This window comes from Protopterus annectens, chromosome 10.part0, assembly GCF_019279795.1.
Source record: "Protopterus annectens isolate FY-2018-M chromosome 10.part0, PAN1.0, whole genome shotgun sequence".
Classification (NCBI taxonomy): Eukaryota; Metazoa; Chordata; order Ceratodontiformes; family Protopteridae; genus Protopterus; species Protopterus annectens.
In genome coordinates, this window is record NC_056744.1 from 236,523,144 (window position 1) to 236,543,114 (window position 19,971).

At 37.8% G+C, this 19,971-nt stretch overlaps 1 protein-coding gene across 1 annotated transcript in view; it reads left to right on the plus strand.

The window, feature by feature from the left end:
• Positions 1 to 2,127: 2,127 nt before the first annotated feature.
• The window catches only part of LOC122813039, a 145,147-nt gene continuing 127,303 nt past the window's right edge, over positions 2,128 to 19,971 (plus strand). The window contains exon 1 of the mRNA XM_044085149.1: positions 2,128 to 2,408. Within this exon, the coding sequence (XP_043941084.1) occupies positions 2,358 to 2,408 (51 nt within the window). The 5' untranslated portion in view covers positions 2,128 to 2,357. The remainder of the gene's footprint in view (positions 2,409 to 19,971) is intronic.

Here is a 19,971-nt window from a genome sequence, read left to right on the forward strand (position 1 = left end):
TGATATTTAAATGTCTAGCAATGTTTTTGTACATATTTAGTTTTTTCTATGGTATGCATTTTGGACATTTATTTTATGATATATTTAGCCCTAAGATTGTGAGGGCTTGACTTCCTTTTATGAAATAGAGTATTCTCATTTAAGTATCTCTCTCTCTCTGTCTCTCATCCACTTTCTGTGTGTCTGTATATGCCTGCCTGTCTGCCTGTTGTGTCTGGATATGCCTGCATGTCTGTCTGTTTCTCCCTTTAAATAGGACAACCGGTTCCTTGATGTGCAGACCATTTCTGCAGAGTCAGTGTTCTAAATGTCCATTTGCAATTCAAAACTAAAATGATTCTGTATGATAAAAAGTTGTCCTGTGGGTGTAGCTGAGTTATTTTTCTCTACCTCTGTATTTTTTTCTCACCACGTTATCTTTCTTCCCATTGAAGAGGAAAACTGTCTGTTTAGAGCTCAGATAGTCACTATGGACTCAGTGACCTGTCTCCCTATATACAATTTAAAACCCATATCATTCTGTGTGTTGAACATTTGTTGCATTGGTGTGCCAGCATTTCCTTTTTCTTGAAAATAATTTCTTTGGTATTCAGTTTCACCTTACATACCATAAGCCCATTTGTTCCTCTTACCATGTTTTGTATGAGGACCCTTTATCACACCTTCCGTGACTTATTTATGCAGAGTGAAGTTCCTTTTGGGAGCAACCCATCCTTTTTGCAGAGGTTATGAAGCTGAGAAACAGGGGCTGGACATCAATCACTGGTAGATGGCTTAGATTTTTTGGGATGCACCTACCACAGCTGTGATAGATGAAATCCTCAGTCACATTAATAAAAGACTACTGTCACTGCAGTGCATTGAGGTATTTGGAAAGCTTTCATCTTGAGTGGATAAAGATTAACCCACTGAGAATGTAAATTCCCAAACTACACCCCCCCCAAAAAAAAAAAACATAAAAACCCATTTAAATTGTTTTAGCAGGGAGCAAGTCCACCTGAAGCCTCTAATGTGGGGGCAAGCCCCCACATCTCCTGATTTATATTTACCACCATGGTCATATCATTTCAATGAAGAGGGAAATTTTCCTCCAGAAGGACATCATTGCTGGCACAGTTTCCCAACAGTGATTTTATACGGAGGAACTCCGATCCTCAGCAGGTTGAATTTCAAGAGGCTGGAGGATTCAGTCTTTCTCCACCCGTAAGTAAATAATAAAGCAATATTAATAACCACCTTAGACTGCCTTCCAGTTTAACAAGAATTACAGAATCACCTACAGACTTAATAAATGTGGAAGTGTTTTTGAATGCTATATATTGTATAAGTGTAAATATGTGATAAAAACTGTAGTGCGTCTAGTTATCATCTGTTGTTGCTGTTTACAAGAGTCATGTTTCAGATCTGTGGTTAGTCTGCAGCGAGACATTCCAGATAAAGGAATAAAATATTATTCAGTCAGAATGTTGAGTAACTTCTCTAAGAAACTCCCGAGATTACAGAATAGTAGAAAGTATGTGAGATAAAAAAAGTTATTCTGAACTTGTGATTACTGAACGATACAGTACTTGTGCTTTGCACACATTGACTCACTACAGTAGACATGCAGGCCACCTCACTGATAAAGCAGCATTAAGTTTAATTTTGTACAAAGTGCAAATATTCTTAGTAATGATCACAATGAGGTTAATAATAATAATGATTTTGTTTGAGATGCATGCATTATTCACTTTAGTACAAAGTATTTTAAAGGTGTTTTCCTATATAATTAAAAATATGATTAACTGGTTGTAAATAACAAAAAGAAGTAGCCCTTCCCTCATACAGGTTTGACTTCAATCACTATGTTTCTGGCTTGTGATTTCCAATTTACAAGTCTTATAATCAATGATAAAAAGGAGAACTGATTTAATGGTTTGCACAGTAAGTTTAATAAGACTTTCATGACGTGCGTCATTATTTAAAACGGGGATTTACTAAAACATTTTCAAAATGTGCAAGTACTTTAATACATGTTGCCTCCTCTTAGCCCAGAAAAATGGTATAATCCACATACTCTTTGTATACTAGGAAGCTGAGCTGAAAAGTAAAACTTGCTTGAACAAAGAATGTTGTTTTCCTGCTTTGGGGTTTTTGGCATTGGTTGCATTCTTATGACTGCCCATGATTCGTGCATAGGTTGCAGTAAAGGTTTGATATTCCTGATAGAAATCTGTTAAAAAAAAAAAAAAATCTGTAGAACAAGATTCCTTCTTCTCAGTCTCATGACTGTGACATCAGCTAAACTTTATTGCTCTTTTAGAACAGGATACTAGAGGCACACTATCAGAATGCATGCAGTGTTCTTTTGACCAGACATGTTTCCTTGTTGCTGTAAATGTTTCACAAAAACTTCAGCTGATGCCGAGGTAAGCAAACCAGCAGAAAGAACTTCCTTTCTTTTTTAACAATGCCATTAATGGGTCTGGAATGAAGGAATCTAATTGTTAGGCTTACATTTGTACATAATATCACATTATCAGTCCTGTCGATGCAGATGCTAGTGTTTCTTTTATTACTGATACAGTGTAAATATTTGCAGGTGTGCTGGAATTATTTTTATTTAGAAGTAAGAGCAGTTGAATGCTGCGTTCTTCAACAGTATGCATAACATTCAGCTAGACTACAAGCCTCAAAAGAGTATGTACTAATGAAATAGCCATTCCTTTACTCACATAACTGAAAAAAAAATAGGTAATGATAATTCTGTTTTGTTACATGAGTATCCTTTTCTGAGTACAACTTTTATTTTTGTTGGTTAGTTGTATGCGGTTTTGAGCTAACAGTCATTATGACTAAACTGTTTATTTGTCATGTTATGCCATGCTATGTGCAATATTCTTGAATTTCACTTCTATTTGCAGCTGCGTGACTTTTTTTTTTAACTGTTCCATTAAGAAGTACTCTTAATAGGAAGTGTTCTTCATATCGATCACTGCTGCAGTAACCTTAGCTATATGGGTTATATTCTGCCACCGATATAACAGCCGACCAGCTTGCAAAGCTTCAGGGCAACTTACAAGCACAGTCTTGAGAGAATCCATTAAAACACAACACTCATAGCTTTAAAATAACTTTTCTGAAGAGGAAAATAGTAAGACAGCAGTAAAAAAAATAAGAAAATGGAAGGTTTTCCTCGAAGGGAACTTAATATGAACAGCTAGGGAAAGCACGAGGCGTTGATCATCAAATGCCTCAGAGGAGCTCACTGTTTGACAGCAGTAAAGCTCTGAAGGGCTTCGTGCCTGAACATGTCTTTTAGTCAGCTCAGCATGAGCTGCTTGACAGTTTGGGTGTAAAGCCCTTCAGAACGTTCGTACCCCTGAAGAGTGAGCTCCTCTGAGGCTTTTGATGATCAACATCGGATTGTGTTTTCCTTAGTTGTTCACTGTTCACATTAAACCTTCCATTTTCTTACCTTTTACTGCTGTCTTATTATTTTCTTCTTCAGAAAAGTTATTTTAAAGCTAGGAGTGTTATGCTTTAATGGACTGTCTCAAGACTGTGATGTACTTTTAAATAGAGCACTTGTTTCTGTCAGTTTAAAAGTAGTGTTATCTAACTGACAAACTATTTTATGCAGAGAAATTGAATTTATTTTAAGGATGTGGGGCTGGCATAGCATTTGAAATCTTTTTACTGTGTTTTTTTTTTGTCAAAAAAAAAAGTAACTTTTGTGGGCTGGGCACTGTTGATTGTTTTCCTCAGGATATAGGTGCCATTTTTGGCTTGACCATGGAACAGATTGTCACTCCAATGGTCACTTCATCTTCCAGCTACAAAAAGAAAAAGTTAAACAAACAGCCTTTGTCACCACAGCAGGCTAGGAAATTTGTCTCAGCCACAGGTGGGTGACTCTGCTGTGGCCATTTGCTGTACCTCAGACCACTCATCTTTTTCCCTGGATCCCTCTGTTGTATTACATACAGTTGCTATGGACTGGTGCTTAGCCACATCCTCTGCAGCTGTTGGGGTCCCCTCAGTGGACAAGGGAGAACCACTCTTGTCAGTCCTGGGAGAGGGATAAGAAAAGAGTTTCCTGTTCTGTCAGAATGCTCTGCCTATTCATGGTGAAGCAGCAGCTGCCATTAGTAACACACTTAGCCCCGTTTTACCTGTCAAAAAGAAAAAGAAAACCAAGCTTGTATGTACACCTCCTCAAATTTCTTTGGATGGACAGTGGATCAAGGTTTGAATCAGACTGTTGATCCTTCTTGTAGAGTAGTTTCTGATAAAAGAAAGAGGGATGTTTCCTTTTCTGAAGAAATTCAAGATTCGGAATCTGAACAGGAAGATGCAGGGAAGGATTCAAAGTTTTTTCCTCTGATTTCTGAGTCAGACTCAGAGCTCACTTTCTGATTCTTCAAGTGGGAGTTTTCTCATTCTCTGAGACTATTGCTAGAATTTCCCAGTGTTTTCATTGGGAAAAATAATATGAGTTGTTATTGAAGGATTTTCTAGAACTAACACCCATTCCTCTTGTCCTGTCTGCTTCAGATGATGTACATCTTACTGCATGCAGTGCTCCAGATAGTCAGACAGCTGTCACTAGAAAGGCAGATAGGATGTATAAAGTTCCGTAGTCTTTTAAATTTTTTATACTATTCCAAGCCTGACCCAGCAGCTATAGCTTTAGTTGACTCCTGTCTTGCTAAACACATAGTTAATTCCAGTCCTACACTTTTTAATTATGATTGGAAAATGATTGATAGTTATGGGAAAAGTGTATATTTCTGCAAATTTGAATTTCAGAATTTTAAATCGCCAGGATCATATGTTAAAGTTTATTCTGACATATTGTGAATGTGTGAGGAATATTTTATCAACAGTTTCTTATTGTGAAGAAAAATCTGCTTTAAATAATGTAGTGTTCTTCTGTTGCACCGGTCACTACTCATTGTTTGCAGTGTGTGCATGACTTTGTTGATACTTCTTCCAGAGCTATGGCCACTGAAACGGTTTTAAGGAGGTTTGCTTGACTGCATTCTAAGAACCTTCCAGATGATGTTAAAAATGAGATATTGAATTCTTCCTTGATAGAGATTTAGTATTTGTTCCATCTGCTGAAGAGGTGATTTAAAAGTGTGAGGAAAGGGTCACATTGATCCAGGTAATCTCTTAAGATTTTTTTCAGCCCTCCTTTTCCAAATTGCACAAGGAATTTTCTTTTTCCTTATCCATGTTCTGCAAGAAACAGAATAAATAGTCTCAATGGAATTTAGGTAAACAGATGTTGAAGAAGAAGTGGCAAGGAGGTTCCAAAAAGAAGTCTCAAACCTTCCCAAGCCATGGATACTCCAACAAGTCTGAATGCCTACTGAAGAAAACTTGTGACCCCCTTTCACCGTGGCACTCTTTCTCCTCAAGAAAATCTGACTGTCCTTTTTTCTCTTTGGCAGCAGATTGCTTCAGACAAATGGGTTCTTAAAATCAGTCATGAAGGTTACAGATGGCAGTGGGAGGAAATTCCTCTCAGCTCTTCTTCCTCGCATGCTGTCCCAAGGAGTGACAGAACCAGTTCTTCCTTCACAGGTGGGGAAGGTGTTTTATTCAAGGATGTTCCTAGTCTCAAAGAATGAAACAAAAAAAAAAAAAACTTGAAGACCAGTTCTGGATTTCTTTCTTTCCTAAACATGTACTCAGATTCAAAATGCTGTCACTTCACAACCTATTGCCTCATCTTCCTCTTTCAAGTTCCCTGGTAACTCTAAAATTTGCTTTGGCAACAGATTGCTTTAGATAAATGGGTTCTTAAAATCAGTCATGAGGGTTACATATGGCAGTGGGAAGAAATTCCTCTCTCCTCTTCTTCCTGACATGCTGTCCCAAGGAGTGACAGAACCAGTTCTTCCTTCACAGGTGGGGACAACGTTTTATTCAAGGATGCTCCTAGTCCCAAAGAACAAAACAAACCAAAAAAAAAAAAAACCTTGAAGACTAGTTCTAGATTTCTTTCTTTCCTAAACCTGTGCTCAGATTCAAAATGATGTCACTTCACAACCTATTACCTCATCTTCCTCTTTCAAGTTCCCTGGTAACTCTAAACTTTAAAGATGCTTATCACATGCAGGTTTTATTTAAGGTTTTGTACATCTGGATCACATTATCAGTTCCTTGCATTACCCTTTGGACTATCCCCTGCACCAAGATTATTCACAAAGTGCCTAGCTCATTGCAGGCTACTAGTTGTCCTCATTTTTCTGTATTTAGATGACTTGCTTATCTTTGTTGAGTCTTTTTCAAAATGTCAGAAATCTTTCTTGGTTGAGAGATCTCTTACATAAGCTGGGATTCCAAGAGAACATTCAAAAGTCTTTCCTGACTCCCTCATACATAATTCTGTTTCTGGGATGTTAATTAGACACCACAGTTTAAAGAGTTTTTCTTCTACAGAAAAACATAGATCTTTATTTAGATAATTTTCTAAATTGTTCTACTCAGACCTCAGTCACTGTGAGGGTATACCTCCAGATTTTGAGTCTCATGGCATCTAAGATTCTCATGATACCTCTGGCAAGACGCCACATGAAAAATATACAGTGGTATCTGAAATGTCTTTGGTCCCAGCATCAACATCTTTAATAATTTCAAATCACAGTACTAGAGTTTGTCAGAAGATAAATCACTTGGTGGAGACAACAGATATCCTTGAATCAAAGTCTCTCCTTCTCCCTCCTTGCTCCAAAGCAGTTAGCCACTACAAATGCTTCATACTTTGCTTGAGAAGCAGTTTCAGGAGAGATAAAAGTGCAGAGAGTGTGGGACATCAAGGACAGATGCAAGTATATAAATATCAGGGAAATGCTTGCCCTGATCAAGGCACTAAATTCTCTGAAACATTTTGGTCCCTAGGATCTCTTCCAGTGGTTGGAGACAATACCACAGTGATGAGGTATGTCAACAAGCATGAGTGAAGCAGATCATACCCCCTTTGCTGACTATAGCTTGAGATATAGCTTCACAACACAATCTCACTCTACAGGCATCCTACATTTGGTTAGAGCAAAATTGTGTGGCAAACAAACTGAGCAGGACCAGGGCAGTCCTCACAAATGGAAACTAGATGCAGAGGCCTTCCAAAATCTGATCTATTTGTGGGGAGTTCCTCAAGCAGATCTCTTTGCCTCCTGTCGAAACACTCAACTGGTAAAATTCTGTTCCAGGCCTGGAAGACAGATGCCTTTTCTTTTCTTTGGATATGAAGGTTTCTATGAGCCTTTTAATCCTTTTCATTAATATCAAGGGTAATTCTGAAGATTCAGAAGGAATCCCCCCAAGATTATTGTGTGGCTCCCTTCTGGGACAGGCAACTGTGGTTTTCCCTTATTTTGGAAATGGCCAGGGGAAATTACCACAAGCTTCCTCACAGAATGTATCTAGTCACTCAAGAACAGGGTTGTTTGATAAAACCCAACATGAACCATCTTCAGTTGACTGCCCTGATGACTGGGTCTTAATTCCTTTTAGGCACCTGTTTACTGAGGATGTGCAGCAGGTACTAATGGAGGCGAGAAAGCCATATATATATATATATAAGCACATGGAAAATGTTTTGTACTTGGTGCCAAAAACATAAACAGCACCCATAAAGAGCTAGTTGTGCTCTGGTTTTACAATATTTGTGTGAGTTATTATGTTATGGCCTTTCTTATTTCTCTGTCAAGGTTCATTTATTGGCCATTTCAGCATATCTGCCCAAGAATCTCCTTCTTTCAAGGAAGTAACATGTCAAAATATTCTTGAAAGGAGTTTTGCATAAGAGGCCTCCAAGTAAACTCATGGCCCTTCCTTGGGATATTAATTTTGTGTTAGAGGAACTAATACTTGCTCCATTTGATCCAGCTAATCTTTCTAACTTGAGGTTCCTAACATGGAAAACAGTTTCATTAATTGATCTGACCTCTGCAAGAAGGGTATCTGACTTGCAAGCTCTTAAGGTAAGTCAACTCTATTTCATTTTTACAAGGACAGGGTTTCTTTGAAAGCCAATCCTTCTTTTATGCCTTAAGTGTTATCTCTGTTTACTGTGAGTCAATATATCCATTTCCTCATTTTCTTTCCTGAACCTAAAAATGGGGGAGAAAGGATACTTATCAATCAGTCCTACCACACGTCACTCATAAGTCATGCTATCAACAAATCTAAATCTTCCACAGCAAACTTAGAATTGTTTCATAAGTTTCAACCTCACAAAAATTTTTCAGTGTTTCATATTATAATCATTCACATAATTCCAGCAGAGAAGGAAGGTTCGAAGTCCTTAGCTTAAACAAGCATATGATTTACTGTATATTAACAAAACAGTTGATGTTTAACTTGCATGTAAATTGTTTAAAAGAAATAACATCCACCAAAGCAAAGGAACAAAAGTCCAACCATTGCTTAGAAATACCACTTTATCCACAGTTAAGCGACACAATGACAACATTCACTTTAAAAACACAATTGTCAAAAGGAATTGTCTCCTTCTCTGAGGTCTCCATGAAGGATAACAGTGGTGATTCTTTCTGTTGCACTGTTGTTGCCATTCACAACAACTTCTACCCATATTATCTGATAACTAGTTTGTTTTTTTTTTCTTCAGATAAATGTTAACTCCTGGACTCTTTAGTTGCTAAGTTGTGCAGTTACTTGCCAAAGAGACCCAATCAAATTTTACTTGCTATTGATATATTTTTCTCTGTTTCTGAGCTATATTTCAACCCCATTTCTTATTGCCAGTGTGTGTGTGTGTATGTGTGTGTGTGTGTGTGTGTGTGTGTGTGTGTGTGTGTGTGTGTGTGTGTGTGTGTGTGTGTGTGTGTGTGTGTGTGTGTGTGTGTGTGTGTGTGTATGAAGATATAATATTTTGATTATAATTATATACTACACTGTTGTTAATCTTCTTTTTGTTAAAATGCACATTTCCTGATTGACAGTCTTTTAAATCTCTTTCAACGTTTTTCAGCTCCCATTTATTTAGAACATTGTTCTCCTTTTCTAATTTCACACATACTAGTTCAGTAGGTTCCTTTATTTATTTTTTTATTTTGAAATTGGGAATAGGGGTAAAGCAGTAATCCCATTTGAAGTATTTTAACATCAGTCCAGGGTAAACTCAGTAGATAGCTGGCATAATAATAAAAGTGTAAGCAAAATGTAACATGTGCATGTTTTATATACAGAGGTTGGCTTGAAGGCATGAAGGCAATGGATACATGACATGTACAGAGCAACTGACAAATCACACTATAGACATGTATTATACATATCTGAGTTGATGCGTTGAAAGAAACAGAATGAAATATAGAGTTAGAGTAAACTGTATAGCGGGAAGCTTGTTAGAAAGAGGTTAAATTATATGACAAGAGAGAGAGCATTTTTGTACAGTCTAATAAAGTGCTTTTACTTCTAATTAGAGAATGGGTTACTGTACATCAGTACCCTGACTGGAGAACAAGCATTCCCCAACAGGGTGTTAATATACAAGTAATGCCTGCTGAAAAACAAGTCTTCTGCTTCACGGCAGCATATCAAGCTGCCGTGGAGCTCAGGCAGAGAAAATGGAAAGGAAGCCATATTTTACGCTCACTAAGCAGCACTCCTGCTGTTTAGCAAGTGTAAGAGGTAAAAAAAGTAAAGTAAAATAAAAAAGATTCCCACTCCTCTTTTCCTGATATACTGGAAAATATGAGGGTTCAACAAAACACCCTAATAATGGGCGATTTCAACTAACCCACCATTAACTGGGAAAACTACTTATGTACCAATTCAGAAATTCCAATGCCCTGAATCAACTTATCCACACCCCCATCAGGGGCAACAATATCCTAGACTGAGTCATTACCAATACGAGTGACCAGTGTTCCACACCTGAAGTCAACTCCTTGTTGGTCAGATTCAACCATAAGCAAATCTCCCTAGATATCCTCATCCCATCTCCACCCGCCATTAAGGAAATCATGGTAAAAAATTTCCCCAAAGCCAACTTCATGCTTCTTAAGATAGGAGTGGAGAACTTCATGACACCCATGTAGATGGACAGTACAGTTACGACTGCTGAATCCTACACAAATGCACTCTATAAGCACTTACACGAGTGCATGGAGCATGCTATCCCAAACAGAACCAAGACGCTATCCTCCAAAAAAAGGAAGCCAATTTGGTGGTCCCCTGCCATAAACAAACTCTACAACAGAAGGAAGAAACTGTTGCAAAAAAGAGTAAAATCCCGTGAATGGAGGAGCTCCCTGGTTAGCCTCAGTAAGAAGATGAGATCCCTTATAAGATCCTCCAAAGATAGCTACAAAAACAAAATCACCACTGATTCTAAGGGCAACCACAAAGCATTTTAGAGCTATGTCAAGAATCTGAATGACAACACCCAGATCTGCTCTCAGTTACAGCACACCAGCATGAAAATTACAGAACCAACTGATATTGCCAACATCCTGGCAGATAGGTTCAGTGCTAATGTTAACCCCATCTCACCCCCTAAAGGGCCCATATCTATACAGAAAGAATGCAGAGTCCCTGTAATCACATCTATGCAGGTAAAAGCTGCTCTTTCTAGAACCAAAAACTCAGCATCCATGGCACAAGACAATATCCCAGGCTGCATTTTACATGAACTTCAGAATGAACTGGCTCTCCACCTCAGCACCATGTTCAGTCATAGTCTCATGTCAGACTTTGTGCCCACTGAGTGGCGCAGAGGAACAGTTATCCCACTCCACAAAGAGGGAGCCACCACTGATCCTGGGAACTATCGCCCTTTTAGCCTGACGAGCATGGTCTGCAAGGCCATGGAATGTATCATAATGGAACTCATAAACAAAGACAGTGGTAACCTCCAAACTCTGGACCCCACCCAGTTTGGGTTTGTGAAAGGCAGGTCATGCCTTCTGAACCTGATCGACTTCTTTAAGGCAGTCACTAAAGCCATAGACGATGGTAAGGTGGTTCACACAGCTTATCTTGACCTTGCCAAGGCTTTTGACACCATTCCACATTCTGGAATTCTAGCTAAACTCACTAAACTAGGTATAAATCCATACATCACAAGATGGGTTGCCAACTGGCTCACTGACAGAACCCACACTGTAAAAGTTGCAGACACCAAATCAGACTTCAATCCAGTGACAAGTTGAGTACCACAGAGTTCAGTCCTGGGACCTATCCTGTTTGGTATCTACTTCTCTAACAAAGAAGGCCTCTGGCTAATGAAGTTCACAGATGACTGCAAACTAGGAGCCATAGTCGAGTCCCCAAATGATGTGGACATCCTATAGAAGGGCCTCACTGAGACAGACGCCTGGTGTCAGAGCCATGGCCTCAAGCTCAGTGCCAAAAAGTGCACTGTCATCCCCTTTTGTAAAAACTCTGTGTATGAACTACCACATAAACAGCAGTTTACTTAACACCGAATGTGTGATGAGACCTTGGGACCCAGGTGGACAGTAGGCTCTCCTTTAATAATCACATCGCCACAGTAGTCAGGAAACCCTTTTATGTGGCACACCTCATCACAAAAGGGTTCTCATCCAGGAAAAAAGGTCATTGTTCCCCTCTAATTGGCACTCATTAAACCCATTATAGAGTACAACACCCCTTTTGGAATATACCTCACAAGACATCTGCAGCAGCTGGAAAGGCTACATAAGTACCTCACAAAGAGGATTACTGGCCTCAAACAGATGCCCTACACTGACCATCTCAAAAAACTCTAACTTTACTCTGTAGCATATCCCTACTCTGAGGAGATCTCTGCCTAACATATAAAGATATGTTAAACCCAGAGCTGTTGGACATGCTACACCTAAAGAATTCACAATCCCTCCGAGCTACATCATCGCAATAAACAGGACATGTTGGAGGGATACTTCCTATACTCTAGAACAAGCTACCCATCTATGTCAAGCAAAGTTCCTCATTAGCACTCTTCAAGAAAAATCTTGATGAGTGGATGGGAAATAGGAAGTACACCCCGGGGATCACTTCTGTGGCTCTGCTCGACAGGGTCACAGGAAATTAAATTTCTTGGGTGGTGTAAGCCAGGGAACCTTGGTGGCTAGGCTTACTTAGGCCCTTGGGCCGATAGCCTAGTACCTACCTGTGAACCTATGAACCTATAAGAATGTGTATATATGTGTTAAACACAGAGTGTATGTCTGTATGAAAGTAAGAGAGAGAAAGATGATTGAAAATAAGTGAATTAGAAAAAAGTGTGTGTGTGCGTGGGTGCGTGCGTGCGTATGTGCGTGCATGGGTCTGTGTATGTGTGTGTGTGTGTGTGTGTGTGTGTGTGTGTGTGTTTATGTTGCTGAGTGTGTGAGTAAATGCATACATGAAAGCAGAAGAGAGAGAAAGTTAAAAGTGAGAGCGATTGTGCAATCCCTGGCAGCATCACATAAGAGTTTTGCTGACCTCAACACCATTTCTCTCAACACAGGAAATCTGGACAAAGCCAGAAATAATGAAGATACAAAGGTCTAAAAATAGTGACAGATTTTAGATATGCTCTTATAAACTTTGAAAGATGCTAGCTGGAAAGGACCTGGCTGCTTAAGATTTCTAAAGTTTAAGTTTCTAAGGTTGCATATTGGTGCTTATTTGAATCATCTGAAATCTAGTGTGTGGGGGGTGGGGGTCTCATTTTGAAAAATTTAAACATCTTAAATATAAACAGTTGAGAGGCAAGTAGAAAGTCAACACTCTGCTTCACTGGTAGCCATTTAGCTTTTACAAAGATTTTACAGTGGAGTTCATTTATTGGAGAGAGAGTGATTAATTTTCAAATGGCATTTGACATGTTTTGAATTGTGGATACATTTATTTTAGTGGCTGCAGCATCTGAGGGAGAACATATTCTCGCTGATCCAATAAGATACCTTTACCTGTGGCATTTCCACAGGCTCTAGTAAAATAAGGGGAGATACTACATTCACTTTATCTACCTGAAATAAATAAATATATTAAACAAGTTAAAAAATGAATACGTAGATCTGGGGGATTTAGCTATAAGAAAGCAGGGTAGAAAGAGGCATATTATTTTGAAAACTACTTAGCAGTTTGCTTTTGCAGCTGTTTTTAAGATGTGAAGTCGTACACAAAGTTTAGACTTAACTTGCATCTTTGTTGTAAACTGGAATCTACAAGGTAATATTCAGTATTCTGTCTGTAATACATGACTCAGGCCTAATGCTGTTAAACAAAATTCTGTAATTCAGAAACTCTTTCAGCCTACTGCTTAAGTGTCTTAAGCGTCTTATATTTGTGGTTGGTCTCAGTTAACCATTCCGGAGATAAAGACACACTAGAGCCAGAACTGCATTTGTCTTTTTTTTTTTCTGCAGCAAACGACGACAACAGGTTGAGGATGCTCATATTTCTGTGAAGTCCAGGCTAATTTTCTATAATCAATAGGTTGTATAACAACACTTTAAATGGGCAGTCACTTTTTTATTATTGAAAATTACCATTTTTTTTTTTGGCTTAGCTAGTACTCGATTGTGTCTCATGAAAAGAACTACCACGCCACCTCAATTTTGAATTCATTATAACTTGTGAACATTTGTGACAGATGGCTAAGCAATACTTCATGGAAAAGGGATCTTGTTGTATTAGAGTTTTCAGACATTTGAAATTTATAACTTCATTGCAGTGCATGAAAACCACTTTGTTAAAGGATAGAAACCTGCTAGATAGAGTCACATGTATAAAGAAGGAAATAATAGTTGTCAAATTTGCCTTACAGTGCCACTTCCCTCACAGTTAGATAGAATAACTCACAGCCTAGTATAACTGATAACCAACACAGTCAGGCTTTATGAACAGAATAATAATGGGTCCAGCACTTGCTGTCAGTGCTGTGTCTGAAAAAGCAGAAAAGAGAGCATTTCTCCATTATTACATTTTTTTATTAATTTTTCCATGTGTTAATCTTCCCTAAAATGTTGATATTATACTTATGGCACCATGGGTTTCTATTAAGCAGAAAACCCGGAATAGCTCCTGACCTCAGGTCATCAGCTTGTCCATAAACCGGTGGGTGTGCATGGTCCTGCTAGATGAGACAAATCAAGAGCAAACTCTTGCTACACAAATAAAAGTTGGTTTTACTATGGCATGGCATATATTTACCTGTTGCATATGCATATTCTGGTTTTATAAAAGAGCATGTACTGTGCGTACTGCAAGAGATGCTTCCAGCCTCCAGGAAAGATATCCACAAAGGTTCCACACCTCAGTGAACTGGTGGTCTCCATCCCGAGTACCCCCTTGAAAATCTATGGGCAGACACCTCAAACATGGATTCTGCATCCCTTCTGATAGGTAGATGTAAGCATGCAAAGCCTCGTCATTCCTCAGCTTGCCCATGCCAGATCCAGCAGGTGCACGAGTGGCAAATTGATGTCAGGTCACCTGGGTTGTCATGAGGTATTTATCCCTCTATGACAACGCAGCCTTTACACATACTTTCATTTCTTTGTTCATTAAGCAACTGCAGATCCAGATTTCTCCTTTAATATGTAACTCAGGCTTATGAGTTTTCCAACAGCAAGGAATGCTTGATCAAATCCAACAAGTTCAAAGTTGATGCTTTTTAAACATCATCAAATCACATTAAAGCAGAATTTGATCACAGATTTGGCTATAATGGTGTAAGTGTTCAGACCTGGCTTCAGCTTATGCTATTCATGCACAAGTATGCCTTTGATACTTAGATACCCCTTAGAATAGATAGTTAAAACTGGCTCCCTATTGAAATGTCGGCACTCGAAATGCCGAGTGCCAAAAATCAAAAAAAAAAAAAAAAAAAAGAGACTGAAAACCCAGACAGTAGTGAATCTCAAAAATCACTCTTCTCCTTAAACATATTTTTGCAAGAGGGTAATCCCTCTGCAAGCCCCCCCACACTCCCCTATCTTATATATACCAACTCCAGGATCACCATACCACTTAGAAAAGGGAATATTGCAAGAAATGGCACCTTTTCTGATCTTTCATCCATTCAGTCTCTGTATTTCAAGTCTCAGTCTAGTGTGTCCCAGCATTTCATATGGTTACTGTTGCTACCTTTAAGTTTGTTACCACTGGTGAGATCAACAATGTGACAATTCCTTACAAAAACTGTAGCTAAAAGATAAGCCATGCTGTAAGTGACAGATAATGCATGCATGTATAAATTGTGTGTCACTGGATTTGTGGGCTAACTGACCATTTCTTTTAAACATTGATTTTTTTTTCTAATGTCACAGATATAAATTCTGGGTCTGTATTAACACATCAAAAGCAGAGGTCAGGGAAAGTCTGTTCACCGACCAATAAACAATGAACTGTCATTTCCACAAACGGCCACTTCAGCAAAATTTTTCCTTGGGGAAAAAAATCACTTGGCCATCATTGTGGCTTTACCCTTTTCCCCTCTGTAGTGCAGTCTCAAAGTTGGTATATTTAGTTAGGGGGGTGTGGGGGACAACTCTGATAGGATTGAAATCCTGTCTCATTTCTGCTCGGCCAAGAGATTTGTCCTCTTAGGAAAAATTCGCTGAAGTGGCCATTTGCAGAAATAACAGCTCAATGTTTACTGGTTGGTGAACAGGCATTCGCTGACCAGTGCTTTCGATGTGCTAATATAAACCCACAAATTCCATGTGTTTATTCAATTTGCCTTTATAAAATAAGTGAATGTGATACATAAATGAAATAGATACATACATACATAGAAACAGATATTCATACATAGATATATACATTATAAATCATTTAGATTTGCCGACCCCTAACCGGGAAAAAGCCGAAAGAAGAAGAAGATTTTGTTGTAAGAAAGCAAGAAGGAAAAAGGTATAAGGAATTCAAAGTGTAACCCATCCTAAGCACAGCTTAATGCAGTGTTGATTTCACTAAGGAGCTAAATGCCTTTGGCTTCTGGTCCCACTTTTGAAGTAGAAAGGAGGCATATGTCTGTCTCTGTCTTGAAGTCTTATTGTTTAGGACTGTGCTTGCTTGCTGAGCTAACAAGAAGTTTTGTAGTAGTAAATGATTTTTTCAGTGGCAGAAGCTTGCCTTCACTCAGTTACATATAAGATACCGAAGGAGGATTGTCTAACAAGTTTCTCAGTAGTCCCACCATAAATCTTCAGATGCCAGCCGGAGAAGAATTTAAACTCATGGAGTTCTTATTTAACTCACTTAGCAGTTATGCTGACACTCATAACTGTTTTTACTGAGCTGCAGGAAGTGGCACAGATTATAATGCGAGCCAGCAGCTGGCTTCTAATGATGACATCAGCTTACAGACAGACTGACAAAAACAGAGGATTAAATGCAGTAGGATTCAGCACTATCCCTAGCAAATGTATGCCATGGGTATGTATTATTCTTTTCTGGTCTATCTTTGTTGCTGCCAGTGCTTCAGAGGAATTATTCTGCAGAAACATTTTTCTGTTTTGTAACTCCTGTGCACACTTTTTCCACACGTCAACCTACACATGCAACAAAATCTTCATCAGCTGTTACCAAATGTCCATTTTTGAATAATAATGATCCTTCTCCTTAATCTATGATTAGAAGTGACATGTGTTATCTGGAGTTCACTGTAAAACATAATATTCATGTGGTTTAATATCCAATATATCCAGACTGGAAGACTGGCTTAAATTATTAATTGTCCAGTTTAATACAGAGGCTGAAAATAAAAAAGTTAGCTTTATGCACAAGGTAATTTGTAATTAATTTCTACATGTTTTCACTGTACTTCTTATCCTAATGTAAACCTGTCACTTACCCAGTCTTTCATAGTTCATGGCCAGAGAATGGTGGCTTATGTATTACTTCTGTACTTATTTTTTATGAAAATCAAACCATCTTCTGAAGATCCTTTTCTTCATGATGTCAGATAAAAAAAAAGGTACCTGGGATAATATCCAAAGGAACAAGTTGTTATGGCTTGGGTAGGTCCAATATTTACTGGGCAGAGATTAAGCAACATTTATATATTTTGATCTCCCCTACAGCACTGTCCTTGGAAGGTATCTTTGCACACCACTTCCACCTGACCTTATTACTCTCTCTTTCCAAAAGAACAGCAGCAAGCAATTAAAAAGGTTCTGATCTTTCTTTTTGAAGCTGCAAGCACAGAACAGTTAAGATATATCACACTAGGACATAGCTACTGTATGAGGGCAGCTTATCTGCAAATAAGATGCCCTGCCTAAGAGTTGTAATTAATGTATCAGACCTAAGCTGCACATTTGTAGAACACGTTTTTAGCATGAATGTTTAACCTTTCATGGTATAAACTCCATTCTGATAACCAGAGTGTGCATTAAAAACCTGCCCCTGCAGCTTATATGAAGTAAAAATTACAGCAAGGTGAAGGCGTTGCCTTTGACCGCAGACGGTGAAGCCAGAAAGTCACAGCTACCTTTTGGTGCTTGAAAGGAAATTTTCGAGAAGCAGTTGCAACAGCCAGAAGTGACTGCTTTTTAAGATCCAAAAAGACAAACTCAGCCACTAGAATCTTAACTACAGATTTGTCCAAATAGTTTCAAACAATTTGAAGTACCTTAATATAATAAGGTGAAAGAAGTACTCCAAGATCCAAAGGTAGTCTTGGATAATTGCTACAGTTTTTATTACTCTTGCAGTTTTTTTTCTCTTTCTCTCTCTCTCTTCTTCTTCTTCTTTTTTCTGCTCTCTGTTTTTTCCCTCTTGCTCTGTATAGAATTCCTTTTTAATGTTTATTTTCTCTCTCGTTTCCCAATTGACCACCGCTGTTGCTGTTGTAATTTAGTCTCTGATATGGAAAAATGATAAAATAACCACCCTTCTGCTTTCCTAACAACAGTATTGAAAATGATTATACCTTATTTGCCAAACATTTTAGCTATGTGTTACTCAAAAACATTCACTATTCTCTTGCTCTTCATTAAGAATTAAAAAATAAACTTAAATAGTTGTATTTATTCTTTTTGTAGCATGTTTATTGCTTCTTTCTTAAACTGATCTTTTTCAGCACCCCAAACAGTTTCTTCCCTTAGTTCATGTTTTACAAATGCCACCTGATCCATTTTATATTCAATTGTTTGTCAAAAGGGTAGAATGGAAATGTCATTTGGTTAGATGACCAATGTATTTCAGATTGGGAGACAACATACCTTACAATCTCTTTGCTCAAGAAGTCTGGACAAAACCTAAAATAATGGGGTGGGGCTAAAGGCCCCAAAGTAGGGATAGATTGTAAATATTACTCTTATAAATTTATAAAGTATTTATGATAACATGCATTTTCTAAAAGATATGAAGTCTGAAACTCAAATGTACATAATTATTTAGTGATTCTAATCCTCTGTGATTTGCCAGAAACCCACAATGTTTATGAGGAACAGACCAAAAAATATGAGGCAAAAATTTGGACATTTTGCAAAAATCTGGACAGTTGAGAGTACAAGTGGCATTCTACTATAATGCTGTATTCCATCTCTCTGTCTCTTTTTCTCTCTCTAATGGAATTATGACATCATTTTACCAATATGACATCATTCATTTTCTGTCTTTTCCAAGAACCGTGGTCTGTGAGCCACATAACTATGACTTAAGTTTTTTACTGCCTGTTTAGAAGCACTGATCTTTGTCTTACTTCAGCTCCCCTAACTTTGACATTTTCTTTCCAATTTCAAATTCTTAATGCCTGCAATCGTGACCCCATTGCCTTCCTGGTCTCACATAATCAGTTGTTTTCTTTATTTTTAATGCTGTGATGCGCCTTTTATCAGATCATTATCTGGTGCTTCTTACATAGGCCTCCTTTCCACATAATGCTATAACAGTGTATAATAATGCAAAATGTTTTGGCTTCTTGAAGCTCATTATTTATGAAGTGGTTTCAGTGGGTATTACATTGATAAAACAATTAGAAGATTGTATGTACAGATTTTTTTGGCAATTATCCAGAATTTTTTAATATGGCAAAATAAAGCATTCAAAGTATGGTGATGTGGTACACTGCAAGTTGTAAATTTCAAGTCACAGATTTTGGCAAAAAATGTAAAAAAAAAATATGCAAATGACAACACAAAATTATTGTAAATTATGTATATGTACAATATGATGAAACCAACAAGTGAAAAAACCAATGGAACAAGCGAAGTAAGCAGACCAAAACTCCAAGCCAAACAGGTTAACGTATCTTTTAATAAAAGCGTTTTCGCTAATAAAAGATACGTTAACCTGTTTGGCTTGGAGTTTTGGTCTGCTTACTTCGCTTGTTCTATATGTACAATATGTAACTTTGACAATCGCTGAAGTGATCCGTTTGAAATGTCATATTTTATTTCATTTTATTTTACAATTGTTTATCAGTGTGGTATGAGATCACAACTGACCTTTTGCTGGTAATGCCCAGGTATTGTTTCCTTATTTGTATCTGACTAAGGTCTAAGGGTCAATGCTTCTATTAAGAGTAATATACACTGTTAAACATATATGTTTTACAAATAATGAGTGTTTTTACTGATGATCTGTGAACATCCAACTCACACCTGCACTAGAAATAAATGATAACATAAACAACGTGTATTAGCCAACACAGGTTCTTACTAGTTAGTAAGGAATGTATATAGTTACCAGTATTTGGTTACTCTTTTTATCAGGATCTGAAAGGTCCTTTGATGATGGAAACAACAAGAAGATGCTTATATTCACATGTTTGATATAATCCCAACAAAGTCTTAGTCAGCCTTCCTTTAGAGACCTTATAGCATATACTATTAGACATTCTACTGTTCTACTCTACTCTAATTATGTTCAAATTATGCCATCAAGAAAGCCACTAATTTAAGCTTTGTTTCTACTGTGTTCACAGTCATGCATGAATATATGTTCTACATGTATATATACTGCTCTGGGCATAATTACAATAAATATACCCAGTATCTGCATGTGAACCAT